The sequence below is a fragment of the Ovis canadensis genome, chromosome 13 (genome assembly GCF_042477335.2).
Source record: "Ovis canadensis isolate MfBH-ARS-UI-01 breed Bighorn chromosome 13, ARS-UI_OviCan_v2, whole genome shotgun sequence".
Classification (NCBI taxonomy): Eukaryota; Metazoa; Chordata; class Mammalia; order Artiodactyla; family Bovidae; genus Ovis; species Ovis canadensis.
In genome coordinates this window covers 74399780-74417096 of record NC_091257.1, presented here as the reverse complement: position 1 = coordinate 74417096, position 17317 = coordinate 74399780, and the positions used below count along the sequence as shown (strand labels likewise).

The 17317-nt window shown below is 46.6% G+C and overlaps 1 protein-coding gene across 1 annotated transcript; it reads left to right on the top strand.

Moving 5' to 3' along the window:
- The first annotated feature begins 489 nt into the window (after nt 1–489).
- On the top strand, nt 490–7968 carry TFAP2C (transcription factor AP-2 gamma). Its single transcript, XM_069546350.1, has 7 exons — nt 490–663; nt 886–1371; nt 1518–1569; nt 2739–2955; nt 3566–3684; nt 5802–5946; nt 7061–7968. The coding sequence occupies exons 1-7, from the start codon at nt 490–492 to the stop codon at nt 7344–7346; spliced, it is 1479 nt and encodes a 492-aa protein (XP_069402451.1). The 3' UTR covers nt 7347–7968.
- The last annotated feature ends 9349 nt before the right edge of the window (nt 7969–17317 follow it).

The following is a 17317-nucleotide window of genomic DNA, read 5'->3' as shown; positions in this document are numbered from 1 at the left end:
CGCTCCAGTTTGTAGGCCCGGACACCTCCGCTAGGGGGCGACGGCATCCTGTCTCTCCGGGTCCCCCAGCCCCCGCTCCCACTACCCTTGTGACCCGGGGACACATGGCGACACGTCCTTTCAGAATTAAGTCGGACAGCCCTGGGGCCAGGGAACATGTACAGGCAAGGCTGCCCAATTTTCGGGGTCCTTCCTCCTCCCTGTGTGCCCGATTGATGGGCAGACTGACGATGGTCGGGCAGGACGGTCTCACTTCTCCGTGGTCTCATATCGGTAGCCCGGCAGCGCACGCCTGGCTCCGGCGGGTTCCATCCTGAATCCCTGGGGCGGCGCTGGGCGGCCGGCCCGGCTAGGGAGGGTCTCTCGCCCGGAGGTCTTTGTCCTGAGGGCGTGGAAGGGAGGGTCCCTGGGGCGGGGAAAAAGCGCATTTCCTGCGCGGCGCGCATTATCCGCGCGCGCCTCTTCCCCACTTTTGCGGACAACTCTGGCATGTGCGGACTTGTGGGCGATCGCGCTCTGCGCAGCGTGCAGACCTTCTCCCAGGATTCTTGCCTCAGCTTCTCCCGCCGCAAGACCTGGGATGCGATCTGGGAGCCCCCGATTGCCTCGGGCGACAGAGCGCCCAGACCTTCGCCGCCGGGCCCCGGAGGCACCTTCCCCCAGGTCTTTTCTCCAGTTTTCCTTTTGCAGACTCGCGGTTGACAACGAAGCTCCCCCGGGGCACGTTGCTCCCCCAGAGGCCTTTTGGCTCGAGGGCAGGGCCCCGCGGGGTCGGGCTGGGCGGGAGCAGTGGGTCCCCGGGCGCAAGAGGCCCGGAGCGGCGGCCGCACTCAGCTCGCAGGAGCGGGGTTTCGTCCTAACCGGGTCTCGGTTTCTCTGCCCCAGGATCGCCACGACGCGAGCAGCAATGGGAACCCGCGCCTGCCTCACCTCTCCTCCGCAGGGCAGCATCTCTACAGCCCCGCGCCGCCCCTCTCCCATACGGGAGTCGCCGAATACCAGCCGCCCCCCTACTTTCCGCCTCCCTACCAGCAGCTGGCTTACTCTCAGTCGGCCGACCCCTACTCGCACCTTGGAGAGGCGTACGCCGCTGCCATCAATCCCTTGCACCAGCCCGCTCCCACCGGCAGCCAGCAGCAGGCCTGGCCCGGGCGCCAGAACCAGGAGGGGGCCGGCCTGCCCTCGCACCACGGGCGCCCGGCCGGCCTGTTGCCCCATCTCTCTGGACTGGACGGCGGCGCCGTGAGCGCACGCAGGGAGGCCTACCGACGCTCGGACCTGCTACTGCCCCACTCGCACGCCCTGGACGCCGCGGGCCTAGCCGAGAACCTGGGGCTCCACGACATGGCACACCAGATGGAGGAGGTGCAGGTGAGCGCCTCGGCTCTGCCCGCTCCGGCCCGGACCTGTGCGTCCCACTGCCTCTCTCCTCTTACCCTCCACCCCGACCCCGGCCCCCCGGTCCCCCGGCCAGGCTCTACCTGAACTTAAAGGAAACTTTGTCATTTCTCCCTCAGAATGTGGACGACCAGCACCTACTTCTGCATGATCAGACAGTTATTCGCAAAGGTACGCAATGAGCCACAGTCCTTGTCTTCCTCTGGCCCACACACCCTACCCTGTTCTGGTTCTTCAGTGCGCTGTGAAGTTATTGATTGTTGGCAAGGTGGAGCCTTTGAGATATGACTTGGGACATTCGTGGTGGAGGGAGTGACCGGTTTTAGGAATGAGGAGAGAGAGGGCATTTAAGATCTAAATGGGAAAAGATGCTCTCGGATACTGCCTCTCAATCTCTGGTTTTGTCGCTTGATAATTTTTTTCCCTTGGAAAGTGTCACTTCTTGGATTTGAGAGTGTTTGTACAATGCTCCAGAAAGAACTCCGGAGTGAGTTAAGCCTGTGATTTAATTTGGAAAATTAGTGGAGTGTTTGGTCCTGTGACAATTTTAGTTGTTGAATGGGTTTCTGTGATTTTATTCCTGTGTTCAAATACAAGGTAAAGGGCCTTCATTCTGATCTGTAAGAAGATGGTGGGAAGCAGTTTGGCCTACAAAACTTACAGCTTTAAAATGCATGGGGCTGGGTGATCTGTTGGTTTTAGGCTGGGATGAGGTGGGGGAGGGGGTTTTTGGAAAATGGGATTATTTGGTGAGTGAGTGGCTCATGACATTAAGTTACATCTAGCCAAGATTACCAGTTTGGTTTTGCTGGGAAAGACAGTCATCCTAAATCAAGGGTAGTTATGACCTGTAACTTGAGGTTAAACTGTTTGAAATCAACTGGGAAAAATTAAAAAAACAAAAACCCTTATAAAATAAACTGAATTTCCCAGTAAACTTAGAACAGACTTATTTGTATTTAAAACTTTGCTGTGATCAGTTGCATTGAAAGATTTTAGGAAACGATTGGAATATGTCCTGCAATTTTGGATATTCCTTGAATGATAGGGGGAAAATTATCATTTAGTTAAGAAGCAGTCTTTTGAAAACAAATGTTCTAATTAATCAGATTATAATAGTGGCTAGAAAATGCAAACCCAGATTTTGACTAATTAATTTCCCAAGGTGTTAACTTGTGAATTTCAGATTTGATTATCTTAAGGAATACGGCTTAAAAAAAAATCTGTTTGCAGTTTATAGCCCAACATGCAATGTTACTGTTGAAGGGCTCCTTCACTTTTGGTGAGTGATTTGAAAAGGTCTCTTGCTTGGGACTGCCACTTCTGATCTTCATTTACAGGTCCTATTTCCATGACCAAGAACCCCCTGAGTCTCCCTTGTCAGAAGGAGTTGGTGGGGGCTGTGATGAATCCCAGCGAGGTCTTCTGCTCAGTCCCTGGAAGACTGTCCCTCCTCAGCTCTACATCTAAATACAAAGTGACAGTTGCTGAAGTCCAGAGGCGGCTGTCCCCGCCTGAGTGCTTAAATGCCTCATTACTGGGAGGTGTTCTCAGAAGGTACATGGGGACACGTTGTGGGGCATGGTCATTGGATAGGTGGTGGGGGATGAAAAATAAAAAAGCACCAGGGAGATATTTTTAACATTTATGTAACTTTTATACCTAACACTGAATTCTAATCGGCTGGGGGGAGGGGGACGGCTTAGTACATTTCATCTCTTTTAGAAAGTGCCGAAAGTGCCAAGTGTAGAAAAAAGTGCTAAAATAATGCTAATAAATTCTCATTTGGTTGGAATTTGATTCCATATATGAAGTGGTAGCATCTGTATTTAGGGTAGAGGAGCTTCATGGGTCTGATTCTCCCCAGGGGAGTAGTTTTTGTGTGTGTGTGTGTGTGTGTGTGTGTGGGGTGCCGCTGCAGTTTCTACAAGTGAAAATTTATCTGCTGCAGTACAACTTGCAGTGTTCTGTGATTAAAGAACAAAAATGCTGGCGATGCTAAGAAAGATTTTTAATTTTAGGGAGTTAAGGACTCCCTGCATCACTTGTTTAGGAACCATATAATGTTGAAGGTCTTTGACAGATTTCTGTTTTGATGGCAGCAGGTTAGGCATTTCAGCATTTTAAAGTGGTTTCTTGAGAGAAGTTTTTTTTCTTTTTTGCTTAGAGCCAAGTCTAAAAATGGTGGCCGGTCCTTGCGGGAGAAGTTGGACAAGATTGGGTTGAATCTTCCAGCTGGGAGACGGAAAGCGGCTCACGTCACCCTCCTGACGTCTCTCGTGGAAGGTCAGTGGAGGTGTTTTTTTTTTTTTTTTGGTGGTATTTGTAGTTGGTGCTGTTGTGTCTTTTAATATTTCTCTAAAGAAAAGCTTAAAAACAACTCTTAGTCACAAGTAGAGAGAGGGATGCAAGAAGTGATTTGCCAAGTGTTCATTACAGTGACTCACAGTCATTTAATCAAATGCTAACCCCAGAAAATCACTGTTAAATTTCCTATCAGATGAACCAGTTTCTGAAGGATGAAATGGTTTGGTACATGTTTTTTCGTTGTTTTGTTTTCTTATTTTAAAGCTGGTTCCTTTGGGTAAAAATACCGTTTCTAGTTTTTGTAGCTGTGGGCTATTGGGATTATGGTAAATGAAGAGAAAAGCCCTTGTATACAGTGAAACTGGTCCAATTCACAACTCCTTTGTTAATTTCCCCATCAAAAAAAGTAATAGGGGGGAAAAAAACCTGATGGGGCCCGCAGATGGGTCCCTCTCTCCAATGCTAAGATAGTTAGGATGTGATATTTCAGTTTCTTGAATGGGCTTACACCCACTAACCTGGAAAGTAGCCAAGAATGCAATAGGGCCTTTACAAAGGGGGCGAGGGAAAAGTGAAATAATTATTTTTAAAAACAAAACAAGCTGGTTGTTACTGCGCGCAGAAGAGCACGGAGAGACTTATCGCCAGCACCTCGTCCAATCAGCGGGGCGCTGGGGGCCCGGGGAGCCAATGAGGGGTGGTCTCCTGGCAGCCAGGCAATCTTTTGAACATTTTCTTTCCCTGGTTTACATGGTGCCACCGCGGTGCTAAAAGAGACTTGGCAGGGCCTGGGTCTACCTTTTTATGAGTTGTCTTTGGAGGTCAGGGCCAGGAGAAAGGAGCTGCCTGTTAGATGCTCTTGGGTACCAGCTGTCCTGCATGGAGAATGGTGGGCTCTACGTGTGTGAAACATAAATGTGGCTCCCCAAGGTTTCCTTACCAACCAGGCACGGGTGCTTGAATGAGAAAGTGAACAATGGCTCTCACATTCTGATTTAGTGAGTCAGGGAGGGAAGTGGAGATAGTGGGGGTGCCACCATCTGGGTTTTTGTAAAGTGCTGACAGCCCCACATTTTGGAATCAGACACTTCAGTGGGTTCCTCGGGTGGGAGATGACCACCACCACCTTACCATACCGCATGGTTTTCTCACTCTCCGCCCCCAAAAACAGACAAGGGGGTAGGTAGGCCAGGTTGGCAGGTAGAGCTCCTGACGTTTCTAGTAGGATATACTCCCCCCCCCCGTTTTTTTTTTTTTTTTTTTGGTTCACACCATGAGGCATGTCTTAGTTCCCTGACCAGGGATCAAACTTGTGCCCCCATTGCGTTGGAAGCGTGGAGGCTTGACCACTGGACTGCCAATGAAGTCCCCCTTTTAAAAGAAACAGTCTAGAGACTTAGCTCAACCAGCAGTGGGGTGCCCTCATTTAAAAACAAAGATTTTGTCCCAGTTTGCTTCTTTGACAATCATGCTCACCCCCCTTAAATTTTCTGACTTCGGCACGGCGACACAGAGAAAACATGGAGACAGAGTGTCTCCGTGAGATGCTCAGGTTGGACAGAGGACTGGGTTACACTGGTCAAGAACAGTTAAAAATTTCAGTTTTTCCCTCCTGACGTATGATTTCACCCTCTATTCCTAGGGAAGAGTACCCACTGAAAGCGCCCAGGAAGTTCCCCTTACCAGCTGGATTGTTGGCCCCGTGTATGATTTCATTTTAGAATACAGAATGACCGCTAGATTGATTGTTGTTCAGTCTCTAAGTTGTATCCAACTCCTTGGCGACCCCATGGGCTGCAGCACACCAGGCTTCCCTGTCCTTCACACTATCTCCTGGAGTTTGCTCAAACACCATTCAACCATCTTATCCTCTGTTGCCCCCTTCTCATGCCCTCAATCTTTCCCGGCATCAGGGTCTTTTCCAGTAAGTTGGCTCTTTGCATCAGGTGGCCAAGGTATTGGCGCTTCAGCATTAGTTGTTCTGATGAATATTCAGGGTTGAACAGACTGATAGTGCTGGAAAAGGGGAGAAGGGCTAATTTACTGTGGTGACCATAGCCATCCTAAAGTCTGTTACCATTGCCTGTTTATTCTAGGTGAGGCAGTTCATTTGGCTCGGGACTTTGCCTATGTCTGTGAAGCAGAATTTCCTAGTAAATCTGTGGCTGAGTATTTAACCAGACCTCATCTTGGAGGGCGGAATGAGATAGCAACGAGGAAGAACATGCTGCTGGCTGCACAGTAAGTATCCATACTTGAGAATTTGATGCCCTGATGCTCTGACCTTGAAGCCTAGAGGCCAGCACAGCCCCTGGTGCTCAAGAAAGAAATGCTCCTTAAATAAGCTGGGGTGTTGAGCAAAAGGAACGTCAAGGAGTGTAAAGGTACAGTCAAATAGGGTAACTTTTGGGCAGGATTTAGAAGACTAAGAACAGTGAGAGTATGGCTCACAGTGACTGTTTCTGAGCTGCTTAAGTTATTTAGCTCAAAATAGTTAAGCTTACTCGTTTATCTTATTTGCATGTCTTACAAAAATGTGTTAGAAACAATTTATTTTGTCACATCCAGCAGCGTTGATGTGCCTTCTGCTTCCTGATAACAAGATGTTTTTCAATTTTAATTATTTTGGCTATACCACGTGGCATGCGGGATTTTTACTTCCCCAACCAGGGATGGAACCCGTGTCCCTTGCAGTGGGAGTCTTAACCACTGGACCACCCGGGAAGTCTCTTTTGTGTTTTAAAACGACCCAGTTGAATGTAATGACCCAGTTGAATGTATAGGAGTCATAGGCAAATTAAATGTCTCAAAAACAACTTAATGCAGCTGAGGGGTTTCTCATCGAAACCAACAGTAAATTGATTTTAGAATCATGGTAAATGAAGCAGAACCAGTCAAGTAGGAAATAGGGCAGAAAAGAGCCGATGAACCAGACTGTATCACAGAGTGAATTTCAGGGAAATAAATTCCCAGTTCTTGACAGAATTGTTTTGTAGGAACCAGACTGCATCAGAGAAAAAACTCTTCCTGGGCTGGAATTCTGACTCCGCCTCTTTACTAGTCCTGTTGACCTTGGCCACTGGATTATGGCATTAATCCCTTTATCTTTTCTAATTGCTGGGAAGATTAAATAAGATAGTGCTAAAGGAGTTTAGTTCATGGCTTTGAACAGAATAGGTGTGGAGTGCAGCAGCTTAGGCTATTGGTGTTAATTAAAAGCCTATTGGGCTGGTCAGCCCCAGATTCTCTTTGCCTCCAGGTGTCACCCCCACGGTAGTTTAGTCTTGGTGCTCTTCATCTGTTTCCGGCCAAGGTTGAGCTCAAGCTCAACGGTGTGCGTTGACTGTCTTCACAGGCAAGTGTGTAAAGAATTCACAGATCTTCTCAATCAAGATCGAACTCCCAACGGGAACAACCGACCCACCCCGGTCCTGGAGACCAACATTCAGAACTGCTTGTCTCATTTCAGCCTGATTACCCACGGGTTTGGCAGCCAGGCCATCTGTGCCGCAGTGTCTGCTGTGCAGAACTACATAAAAGAGGCCCTGATAGTCATAGACAAATCCTACATGAATCCCGGAGACCAGAGTCCAGCCGATTCTAGCAAAACCCTGGAGAAATTGGAGAAGCACAGGAAGTAAAACGAGGGGGTGGGGAACCAAGGGCCGAAGAGTTCGGAAGGAAAAGGACTCCCAGATCATCTCGACCAGGACAGACTGGGCACCCCGCTTACCTGCGGGGCAGGGTTGTTACCCACCTTCCCATGAAAAAAGGCCTCCGTTGATTTCCAGCTCTTCATGTGCCCTCCTGGATTTCCTAGTATTTAGGGAGTGCTGAAGCGTCTCCTTAACTCTGGACAAGATGTTGGAAGTGCTGGTTCTTTACTCATTAAGCTTATGTTTTATTTTTTTGGAACCCCATTCTTCCTTACTCTGGAAGTGGTGCTACAAGTTTTCGAACGTTTTGAATAAATCCCCGGGCTAACAAAAACTCACATTCACTCAGCTGTTGAAAGGTCAAATTGATGGGATTCAGATCAACAATAACTTTTAGTGTTGAGGTGAAAGTATTTATGTAGTTTCTTCAGCCTCGTCCTGCATACCAATAAATACGAGGCAAGGATTCTGTCCACCTAGCAACTGGTTAATAGGTGGCATTTGTAACACTTTAAAACCCCTTGTTCAAAGGGGCCCTTCGGGTTTACGAAACTTGTAGAAACAAAGCCTGCTGATGACTTATGTTTTTTCTTTAAAAAAAAAAAAACTTTGAAAGTTAACTCTTCAAGGAGGAGACTCTTTGAAATGACATATTCCTTTAAGGTATGGAAGCTTTATTTTGCATATTTATTTCACATCTTAGTGAAACTTGAAAAGGGTAGGCATGGAGCTTTTTTTTTTTTTTTTTGCTGTCTGTCATCCCCCAGTCCCAGAGGAGGCTCTGTATTTTGAGAAACTGAGTTGAGTGTACAGATTTTATTTATGCATAATTTAATGGGGTCTGTAAATACGGGTGCACTTATGACTTTTTGAGAAACGGGATTCGATTTTAATATTAACTTTTAAAGGTGACGGGGTAATCTAAGACGTATCTTTAGGTTTTATTCGTATGTACACAGGGTATTAAGAGTTAAGAGGATCTTCAGCTCTGTTCTTGACTCTGGAAGACTCTTATTTAATTGAAGCTGTCTGTCCACAAAGCAATAACTTTGTCTTGTTCCTGTTGGACTGACCCCCCGAAGAGGTACAGTGCGAGGTACAGTGCGTGTGGGTGAAAATGGAGTTTTGGAATTGAACTCCTTGCCTGTAAATGTTCCCTAAATAATTGTTGTGTATATGAAACCTGTATAATAAAAAGTATTCTCGATAGAAGCTGTGAAAGTCTGGTTGGAACCTGATGTATTTTTTCCTCTCTAAGAGGAGTGGCAGAGATGATTTCTGGTTTGACTGTAGCCGAGCAGTAAAGCTGTGTGCCAGGGGAATCCCTCGTAAGATTGCTTTGTCACCCCATGCCATGCACTCAGCAGCTCTCAGCTTCGTAGGGTACCGTCTCCCCTGACATAACCGCTGCTGGGAGATGTGTGAGGGATGGTTGATTGACAAATAAGAGGAATCTGCAGTTTGGGAATCCTCTCGTGTAAGACCACTTATTGAGAAACACGGTTCATATGGTTAAATTGCATCAAAATTTTGAGAGTGGACATGAGATGATTGTGGGTAAAGACTGGGCAGATCCTCCTTGGGAGGACTAGGCCTTCAGGCAGATGCAGGCAGTGGAGGTGTGTGGTAGCTGACCTGAGTGTTTTCTCCATGGAATTTCTTCATCTTTGGAAACGTGATCATGCACATGGACATTCTAATCATTTTGTCTAATGGGCAGATCAGAGGTTGGGTTTCTGTCCTTGGGGAGCAGAAGAGACTGGCCAGGCTTGTGTGCTTGTGGGATGTTTGCTAGGATCTTGGATGTTCACTGACAGTCCTTAGGTTTCAAGTTGAAGTGGCCTGGCACATCCTCCAGGAAATGATATGTTTATAGTTTGGCCTGAGTGGCTGGGCTTCAAAGGGAGTGTGGGAGCAAAAGGGTTTTCCATGTCTAAGGCTGTTGCTTCAACTCCAGACTCACAATCCTTGATTCATAACTCTGTACCAAATGCTTAGCAATTCCTGATTTAATATTGGCATTGGATGTTATTAAGTAACTTAAACTCTGCCAGCCTAATACTTTGCTCTTGGCAGCTTGTCCCTGGCCATTGAACATTCCCATTAAGTTGGATTTATCTGGTTGCTATCTCAGGATTACAATTGCTTTGCTTTAGAGCAGTGAAAAGAGGTCTCACATTGGCAGTTATTTCTCAATCGAGATGTGAGACCTTGGGTGTTAAGAGGAGATGAAGGGAGCAAAGGATTGAAGGAAAAAGGGCTATTTGCTTATCAGCATCTCTGCTTGCTTTTGGACTAGACTCTGGCTTTGAGAAGCTGTGCTGAATTGCAGTGCAGACAATGTTCTGGAATCACCCCAAAGTCAACCTGGGATTGAATGAGTCATAAAGCAGGGCTTATGCCTGGCTCAGCGCTCAGTTCTCCTTTTTCTGCTCCCACCAAACGCTAGCAGGACAGCCACTGGCTTCCTGGGTCCAGTGTGTGGTAACAGGTTTTACTTCCTAACACTCTGAGCTGATGCCATGGGGAGCAACTGAGCACCCTTACAAGGTCCCTACCGAAACCTTGGCTGCCTTGATTTCTCTCCTGGCCTCTGAGCACGTTCGACTCCCATGGCCTAACCTCAGGCCATCAGACATACGGACTCTTGCTTTTAAGCCCTGTGTTGGTAAGAATTACATTTCATTCTCCCTTTTCCCTTCACCCGTGCTGTTGTTGCCTTCCTGGCTCCTTGACAGGTTGATTTGCTTTTTATGAAGACACATGATACTGCTGAAGTCTTTGGCACTCCAGGAGAAGACAAAAGATGCTCCTTTTTTTCCCTCATGGTTGCACTGAAAGAAAACGCATCACTGTCCGAAGACACGCACGATCCAGAGTTCACTTAGGAGAGAGACTCAGCAGGTCTCTGCATCTACAGACGGGATATCTGTCCATCCAGGCACCTTGGAGATAGATGCCTGTCTGTCACACACACTTAGAGGTTCTCTGGAAGGTCAGGTGGGGTGTTGTCAATAGCCCTTCATGGCTGTCTTTTCTCCGTGTGCATACGATTTAAGTTGTGACTTAGGAAAGGGACGATTAGTCTGTTTCTCATTTGAAATGATTTCATAACAACCATCCTTTCCATTTTGGGGGTCTAGTGTCAGGGTGAGATCTGAGATCCTGTATTTGGATATTAAAAAACAAAACAAGATAAGGTCATGGATGGGTGAGGCAGAAACTCCTAAGGCTCAGCAGTGGTGGGAATGCTGGTGGGGAACTCACTGCCATTTTCCTGGGGTAAGTGTTGGTTACCAGCTGTTAGGAATTCCTGTATGGGTTGCTGTGATGCCTGAGGACTTCAGGGTTGATCCTCCATAGGAGGATGGGCCTATATCTCAATAAACTCATCAAAAGTTAATAAGATGTATTATTGTACATCAGCTTTTTTTTTTTTTTCTGGCTGTGCCGTGCAGCTTGAAGGATCTTATTTCCCTGACCAGGGACTGAACCTGGGCCCTGAAAATGAAAGTGCCAAGTCCTAGCTCCTAAACTTCCAGGGAGTTTCCTACATCTCATTTATTTAAAAAATTATTTAGTTCACTTGACTTATCAATTGTCTTCACTTAGCCTCACCCTAAACCTCCTCAGAACACTTAAATTAGCCTACAGTTGGGCAAAGTCATCTAACACAAAGCCTGTTTTATAGTAAAGGGTTGAGTATATCATAATTGTTTTTCTTTTCAAAAAAATTTTTGGCCACACCCCTTGGCGTGTGGGATCTTTTTTTTTATTTGCTGAATTCTTTATTTTTGGCTGTGCTAAGGCTTCGTTGCTGTGTACGGGCTTTCTCTAGTTGCAGTGATTGGGGGCTACTCCCTGCACTAAGTGCTTGGGCTTATTGTGGCGGCCTCTTCTGTTGTAGCTCCAGGTGCCTGGGCGTCAGTGGTTGTGGCGCACAGGCTTAGTTGCTTTGTGGCGTGTGGAATCTTCCTGGACCAGAGACTGAACCTATGTCCCCTGAGTTGGCAGGCAGATTCTTAACCACTGGACCACCAGGGAAGTCCAGCATGTGGGATCTTAAATCCCCAGCCTGGGATTGAACCCTCATTCCTTACATTGGAAAGTGGAGTCTTAACTGGACTGCAGGGGAAGTCCTCATGCAATTTGTTGACTACTGAAGGTGGAAACTAGAGTGGTTGTGAGTGTATCGGTCACTAACTCTTGCTGCTGCCCAGCCTCATGAGAGGATCTCACTAGCCCAGGAAAAGGGCAACATTCTAATTTTGAAGTATGGTTTCTACTGAATGTCAGTCATTTTTGTTCCAACCTTAAATTGAAGAATTATAAGTTAAATCCTTGTAAGTCAGGGAGCATCTGTATTTCTCTAGTCTTTTCCTTTTCCCAGGGGTGTGTTGGGGTGGTGAAGTGGCAGTTTAATTTGCCTTCCTTTACCGCATGTGGAAAAGACCCTGATGCTGGGAAAGATTGAGGGCAAGAGGAGAAGGGGGTGGCAGGATGAGATGGTTGGATGGCATCACCGACTCAATGAACATGAGTTTGAGCAAACTGTGGGAGATGGTAAAAGATAGGGAAGCCTGGTGTGCCGCAGTCCATGGGGTCGCAAACAGTCGGACACGACTTAGCCACTGAATAACCCAGGAGAACCCAGGAAACAGCTGTCCTGGGCTACAAAGGGAAGAAAGAATAGTCTGAGGTACATTTAAGCATGGTTTCCAGGTGAGGGAGCTTTCTCTGATCCTCGGGTGTCTGTGACCCTCAGCCAGTGCCTCTTAGCTGCCTGTGCTGAGTGAGTGGGGAGGCTTGTCTCCTTAATTGGAGATAAGAAAGGTTTGCTTTCAAAATTTTGATGCTGTAGTGCACCCATGCGCTATTCTCAGGGTGGCTGTTGCTCCCTGATGATCTGATCATTGTTGATTTACTTTCTCTGATCTCAGATACATCGGATTTCTCTTCCAGTTGACAGTTTTCATGTACTTCTGTGAAATCCGTAGGCCACCAGGCTGGGAGGCTTGGTGACACTTGGAGTCACCAAAACCTGACCCCTTCCTGGCTTTTCACCCCAGGCTGGCATTATGTTCAAGGTCATGGATGCAAGGCGTATCAAACCTCTGTCTTCTAGTAACATGGAACATAATCTGCAGAAACAAACCTGATATCATGACTTTTAAAAACTACACTGGATTCCATAGTTTCATGGAATGCTCAATTACTTTTGGTACCATCATAAACACTAGTTTTCTTGCCTCTTTTGGATAACATCTTGATGTGGGAGATGGATGAGAAAAAAGCTTGAAAACTGAGAAGAGTTGAGAGGCCTAGTTCCAGGAATGTGTTCAAGGAAGAGCTTTGGTAAGAATGTTTACAAGGTCAAGTCTCAGGCTTATGGGATTTTAGTTGCTTGACAGGGGATTGAACCTGGGCTTTCAGAGCCCTTGGCAGTGAGAACGCAGAGTCCCAACCTCTGGACCATGAGGGGATTCCCTTGTTTTCTTCTATCATGATGCACTGAGTGTTCTTTGTGGCTTCCCAACATTTTCCAAGGGGAGATCTTGGTCTTAAGGAATGGTCCCAAAAGAGTCTGAGAGGTGGTGGGTTGAAAAGGGTGTCTTGGCATCTGGCCCTTGCTGAGATTAGAAGGCCTTTGGGACTTCACAGACATTAGGAGTTGAATTGTACTCCGTAGAAGTGGGGTATGTCCAAGCCATAACCCCTGAACCTTGGTTTCAACCTTATTTGGAAATAGGCGTGTTGTGAGTAAATAAGATGAGGTCGTGCTGGAGTCCAGTGGGCCTTAATCGTCATGACTTGTGTCCTTACAAAGAGAGGAGAGGCACAGACACACTAGCAGAGATGGCCACATGAAGTCGGAGGCAGAGGCGGAGGGCGGCTGGCCACCTCCTGAAGCTGGAAGAGGTAGAAAGGCTCCTCCACGGATTTCAGAGAGCATGGTCCTGTGGACACCCTGACTGGATGTTTAGCCTCTGATGAGAGCAGAGCCGGTCACTGTGTCATCATTTTCGTCCCAGGCCTGCCGTTCCCCTCCCCCACCTCTCCTCCATCTCCCCTTGGAGGTGGGAGTGGTGAAGGCCCAGAGTGGGGGGTCCGTTTCACTTGCCCCAGCAGTTCCTTTTTGAGGAACGAGGAGGGAATCATGTTTGGGCCTGAGGACTTGAAGTGGGGGTGTGATTTTTTTCCCCAGATTTGACGATGTCTGGAGACATTTTTGGTTGTCATGAGGAGGGGGAGGGAAAATTGCTGTTGGCATCTTAGTGGGTTGATGCTAAATACCCTACAGCACACAGGACAGCTCCCCCCACAAAGAATCCCCCAGAGTGTCAGCCATCCGGAGGTAGAAATGCTGCTGTAAGTGAAACCTGGATGCGTTACTCAAAGTGATCACAAAATTTGCTTCCTCAAGGTGGATTACGGTCTCATTTTCTACTTGATGTGAGTCTAAAATTTGTAAAAAACAAATACCTTAATAAACATATCTCCAGAGAAGACATACAGATGGCAAATAGACAAGTTAAAAGATGCTCAACATCACTAATTACAGAAATGCAAGTCAAAGCTACAATAAGATACCACTTCACGTCATCAGGACAGCCATCTTTAAAAAGTCTACAGATAACAAATGCTGCAGAGGGTGTGGAGAAAAGGCAACCCTCCTACACTGTTAGTAGGAATGTAAGTTGATGTAGCCACTATGGAAAGCAGTGTGGAGATCCCTCAGAAAACCAAAAATAGAATTAGCATAAGATTGAGCAATCCCATCCTGGGCGTATACCCAGACAAAACTATAATTCAAAAGGACACGTGTACCCTTCTGTTCATAGCAGCACTGTTCACAATAGCAAAACACAGAAACAACCTAAATGTCCATCAGGAGATGAGTGGATGAAGAAAATGTGTGTATACCTAGAGATACACACAATGGAATACTACTCAACCATAAAAAAGAATGAAATAATGCCATTTGCAGCAACATGGCTATAACTAAAGATTATTATATTAAATGAAGTCAAAAAGAGACAAATATTACATAATAACACTTACATGTGGAACCTAAAATATGGCACAAGTGAAATTATCTACAAAACAGACTCACAAACATAAAGAACAGACTTGTGACTGCCAAGGGGGAAGGAGGAGGGAGAGGGAAGGACTGGGAGTTTGAAATTAGCAGATGTAAACTATTATATATAGGATGGATAAATAACAAGCTACTTCTGTATATCACAGGGAACTATATATCCTGTAATAAACCATACTGAAAAAGAAAAAACAAATAGGCTTTACTTTCATAATGTTTACATAAATGAATATTAGGTGGAAAATAAATACTTAAATGGGTAAGAAAGTCTGTGCTAAGATCTCAAGAGAGACCTGCACCCCTGTGCAACTATTTCTTCACTTTGTTTTTTGTTGTTGAAAAGTTTTTTTTTAAAAAAGGGTTTTTACCTGTTTCCTAACTTTAGAATCAGTGCAGTTTCTCACTGTAAGCAGTTTCCTGGAGAACAGGCCAGGAAGGGCAGGAAGTTGCCCACCCTCCCCGCCACCCCTCCCCTACCCTCTGCATTCCCTCTGTTTCTTTTTCTCTTTGGCCAGGAATTCTGATTTTCTTCGAGCAGAGATTTTGATGCATTGCTAATATCCATGCATATTCGTTTAACCACAAGACAGGAAAAATTCAGTTGTGGCAGGCACCAACTGTTTAAGAAGATCTTTAGAAAGACAAAATTTTCTCAACTGTTCCCTTTTAATTGTTGTTTTCTCTATCCATCGTTGCTAACTACTTTTAGCTGATGACAGAATGAATTAAAGTGTCACAAACAATTTCCTTTTTATTGTTGACAAAAATAATACACGTCACACTCTTGTACACACTTAGAATATCTTTGGGAGTACAGATGAGCACCCAGGAAGTGGTTGTCCTGTGCAGGGATCTGGGAGGCTGACACCAGGGTTGGGGGTCGAGGGTGGCTGGTAGACGATCTTCCGCCGTCCATCACGTTGTCCAGTTTTAAATGTCCACTTGAATGTCGTCAAAACAGGGCTTCCCTTATAGCTCAGTGGGTGATGAATCTGCCTGCAATGCAAGAGACCCAGATTTGATTCCTGAGTTGGGAATCAACAGAGGAGCCTGGTGGGCTACAGTTCATGGGGACGCAAGAGTAGGACACGACCACCATATATCTCGGTGGACCCGGCAAAACCACATTTTGAATGTGGTCAAAACCAGCAAAACCTGGTATCAAATCTAACAAAGAAAATAAAAACTTTAGGTTTAGTAAAACACACAGACAAAAAAATAAAATCTGGAGAAGACTCTTGAGAGTCCCTTGGACTGCAAGGAGATCCAACCAGTCCATTCTAAAGGAGATCAGCCCTGGGATTTCTTTGGAAGGACTGACGCTAAAGCTGAAACTCCAGGACTTTGGCCGCCTCATGCAAAGAGCTGACTCGTTGGAAAAGACTCTGATGCTGGGAGGGATTGGGGGCAGGAGGAGAAGGGGACGACAGAGGATGAGATGGCTGGATGGCATCACTGACTCGATGGGCGTGAGTCTGAGTGAACTCCGGGAGTTGGTGATAGACAGGGAGGCCTGGCGTGCTGTGATTCATGGGGTCACAAAGAGTCGGACATGATTGAGTGACTGAACTGAACTGAGGGAAATCCCTGGTGGCTGAGTGGTTATGACTCTACACTTTCACTACTGAGGTGCGGGTTCAATCCCTGGTCAGGAAACTAAGATCCCGAAAGCTGTGTAGCATGGTCAGAAGGAAAAAGAAAGAAAAAGAAAGAAAATGCAGAAAAACCAATTAAAAAAAAAATGTGAAGCTTACTGTAACACAAGCTACAGAAAACACATATGCACCATGTTATTTAATTCCCTAATAATCCTGCGTGCATGCATGCTAAGTTGCTCTGCTGCTGCTGCTAAGTCGCTTCAGTCGTGTCCGACTCTGTGTGACCCCATAGACAGCAGCTCACCAGGTTCCTCCGTCCCTGGGATTCTACAGGCAAGAACACTGGAGTGGGTTGCCATTTCCTTCTCTAATGCATGAAAGTGAAGAGTGAAAGTGAAGTCACTCAGTCATGTCCAATTCTTAGTGACCCCATGGACTGCAGCCTACCAGGCTCCTCCACCCAGGGGATTTTCCAGGCAAGAGTACTGGAGTGGGTCGCCATTGCCTTCTCCGGCTAAGTTGCTCAGTCATATCCAGATCTTTGCGACCCTATGGACTGTAACCCACCAGGCTCTGTCCATGGGATTCTCCAGGCAAGAATACTGGAGTAGGTTGCCATTTCCTCCTCCAGGGGATCTTCCCAACCCAGTGATTGAACTCTTTAATGTCTCCTGCATTGGCAGGCAGGTTCTGTACCCCTAGCACCACCTGGGAAACCCACCTAATAATCCTATTTTAGCCCATCTTGCAGATGAGGCGCCAGAGGCTCAGAAAAAGGTGAGCGAGATACTGAAGCTCTTGTAGCTTCCAGAGCAGGCCTGGCTGCCTCCAGAGGTGCTGCTTCTGACCCAGTGCTGTCCTGTCCCCACATGGTAAGATACTACCTTATCCAGCATATAGTATGTGCCCACTGCTGTTTTAGACCTTTTTCGTATTAAACTAGTTTACTCTTCCCAACAACCATAGGATGTAGGCATTACAGCCCCATTTTACAGATGCAGAAACTGAGGCTCCAATTGGTGAGTTGCCTGGGTAAGGTCCCTTCCTCGATGGATGTGCAGCTCCAACTCCAGCGTCTATCTTGGGAAGCCGAAGCCTGTCCTTCAGGTCTGCTGGTCAAGTTTCCTGGGAGGGACTCTCTATGCTTCGGATTCTGAGCCTTTAAGGAAGGGGCCAGACATAGAAGATAGAAATTCCTGGCAAGATTACATCAGGGCAATGGGTAGCTTTTTATATTAGTATAAAGTGGGGTCCCCAGG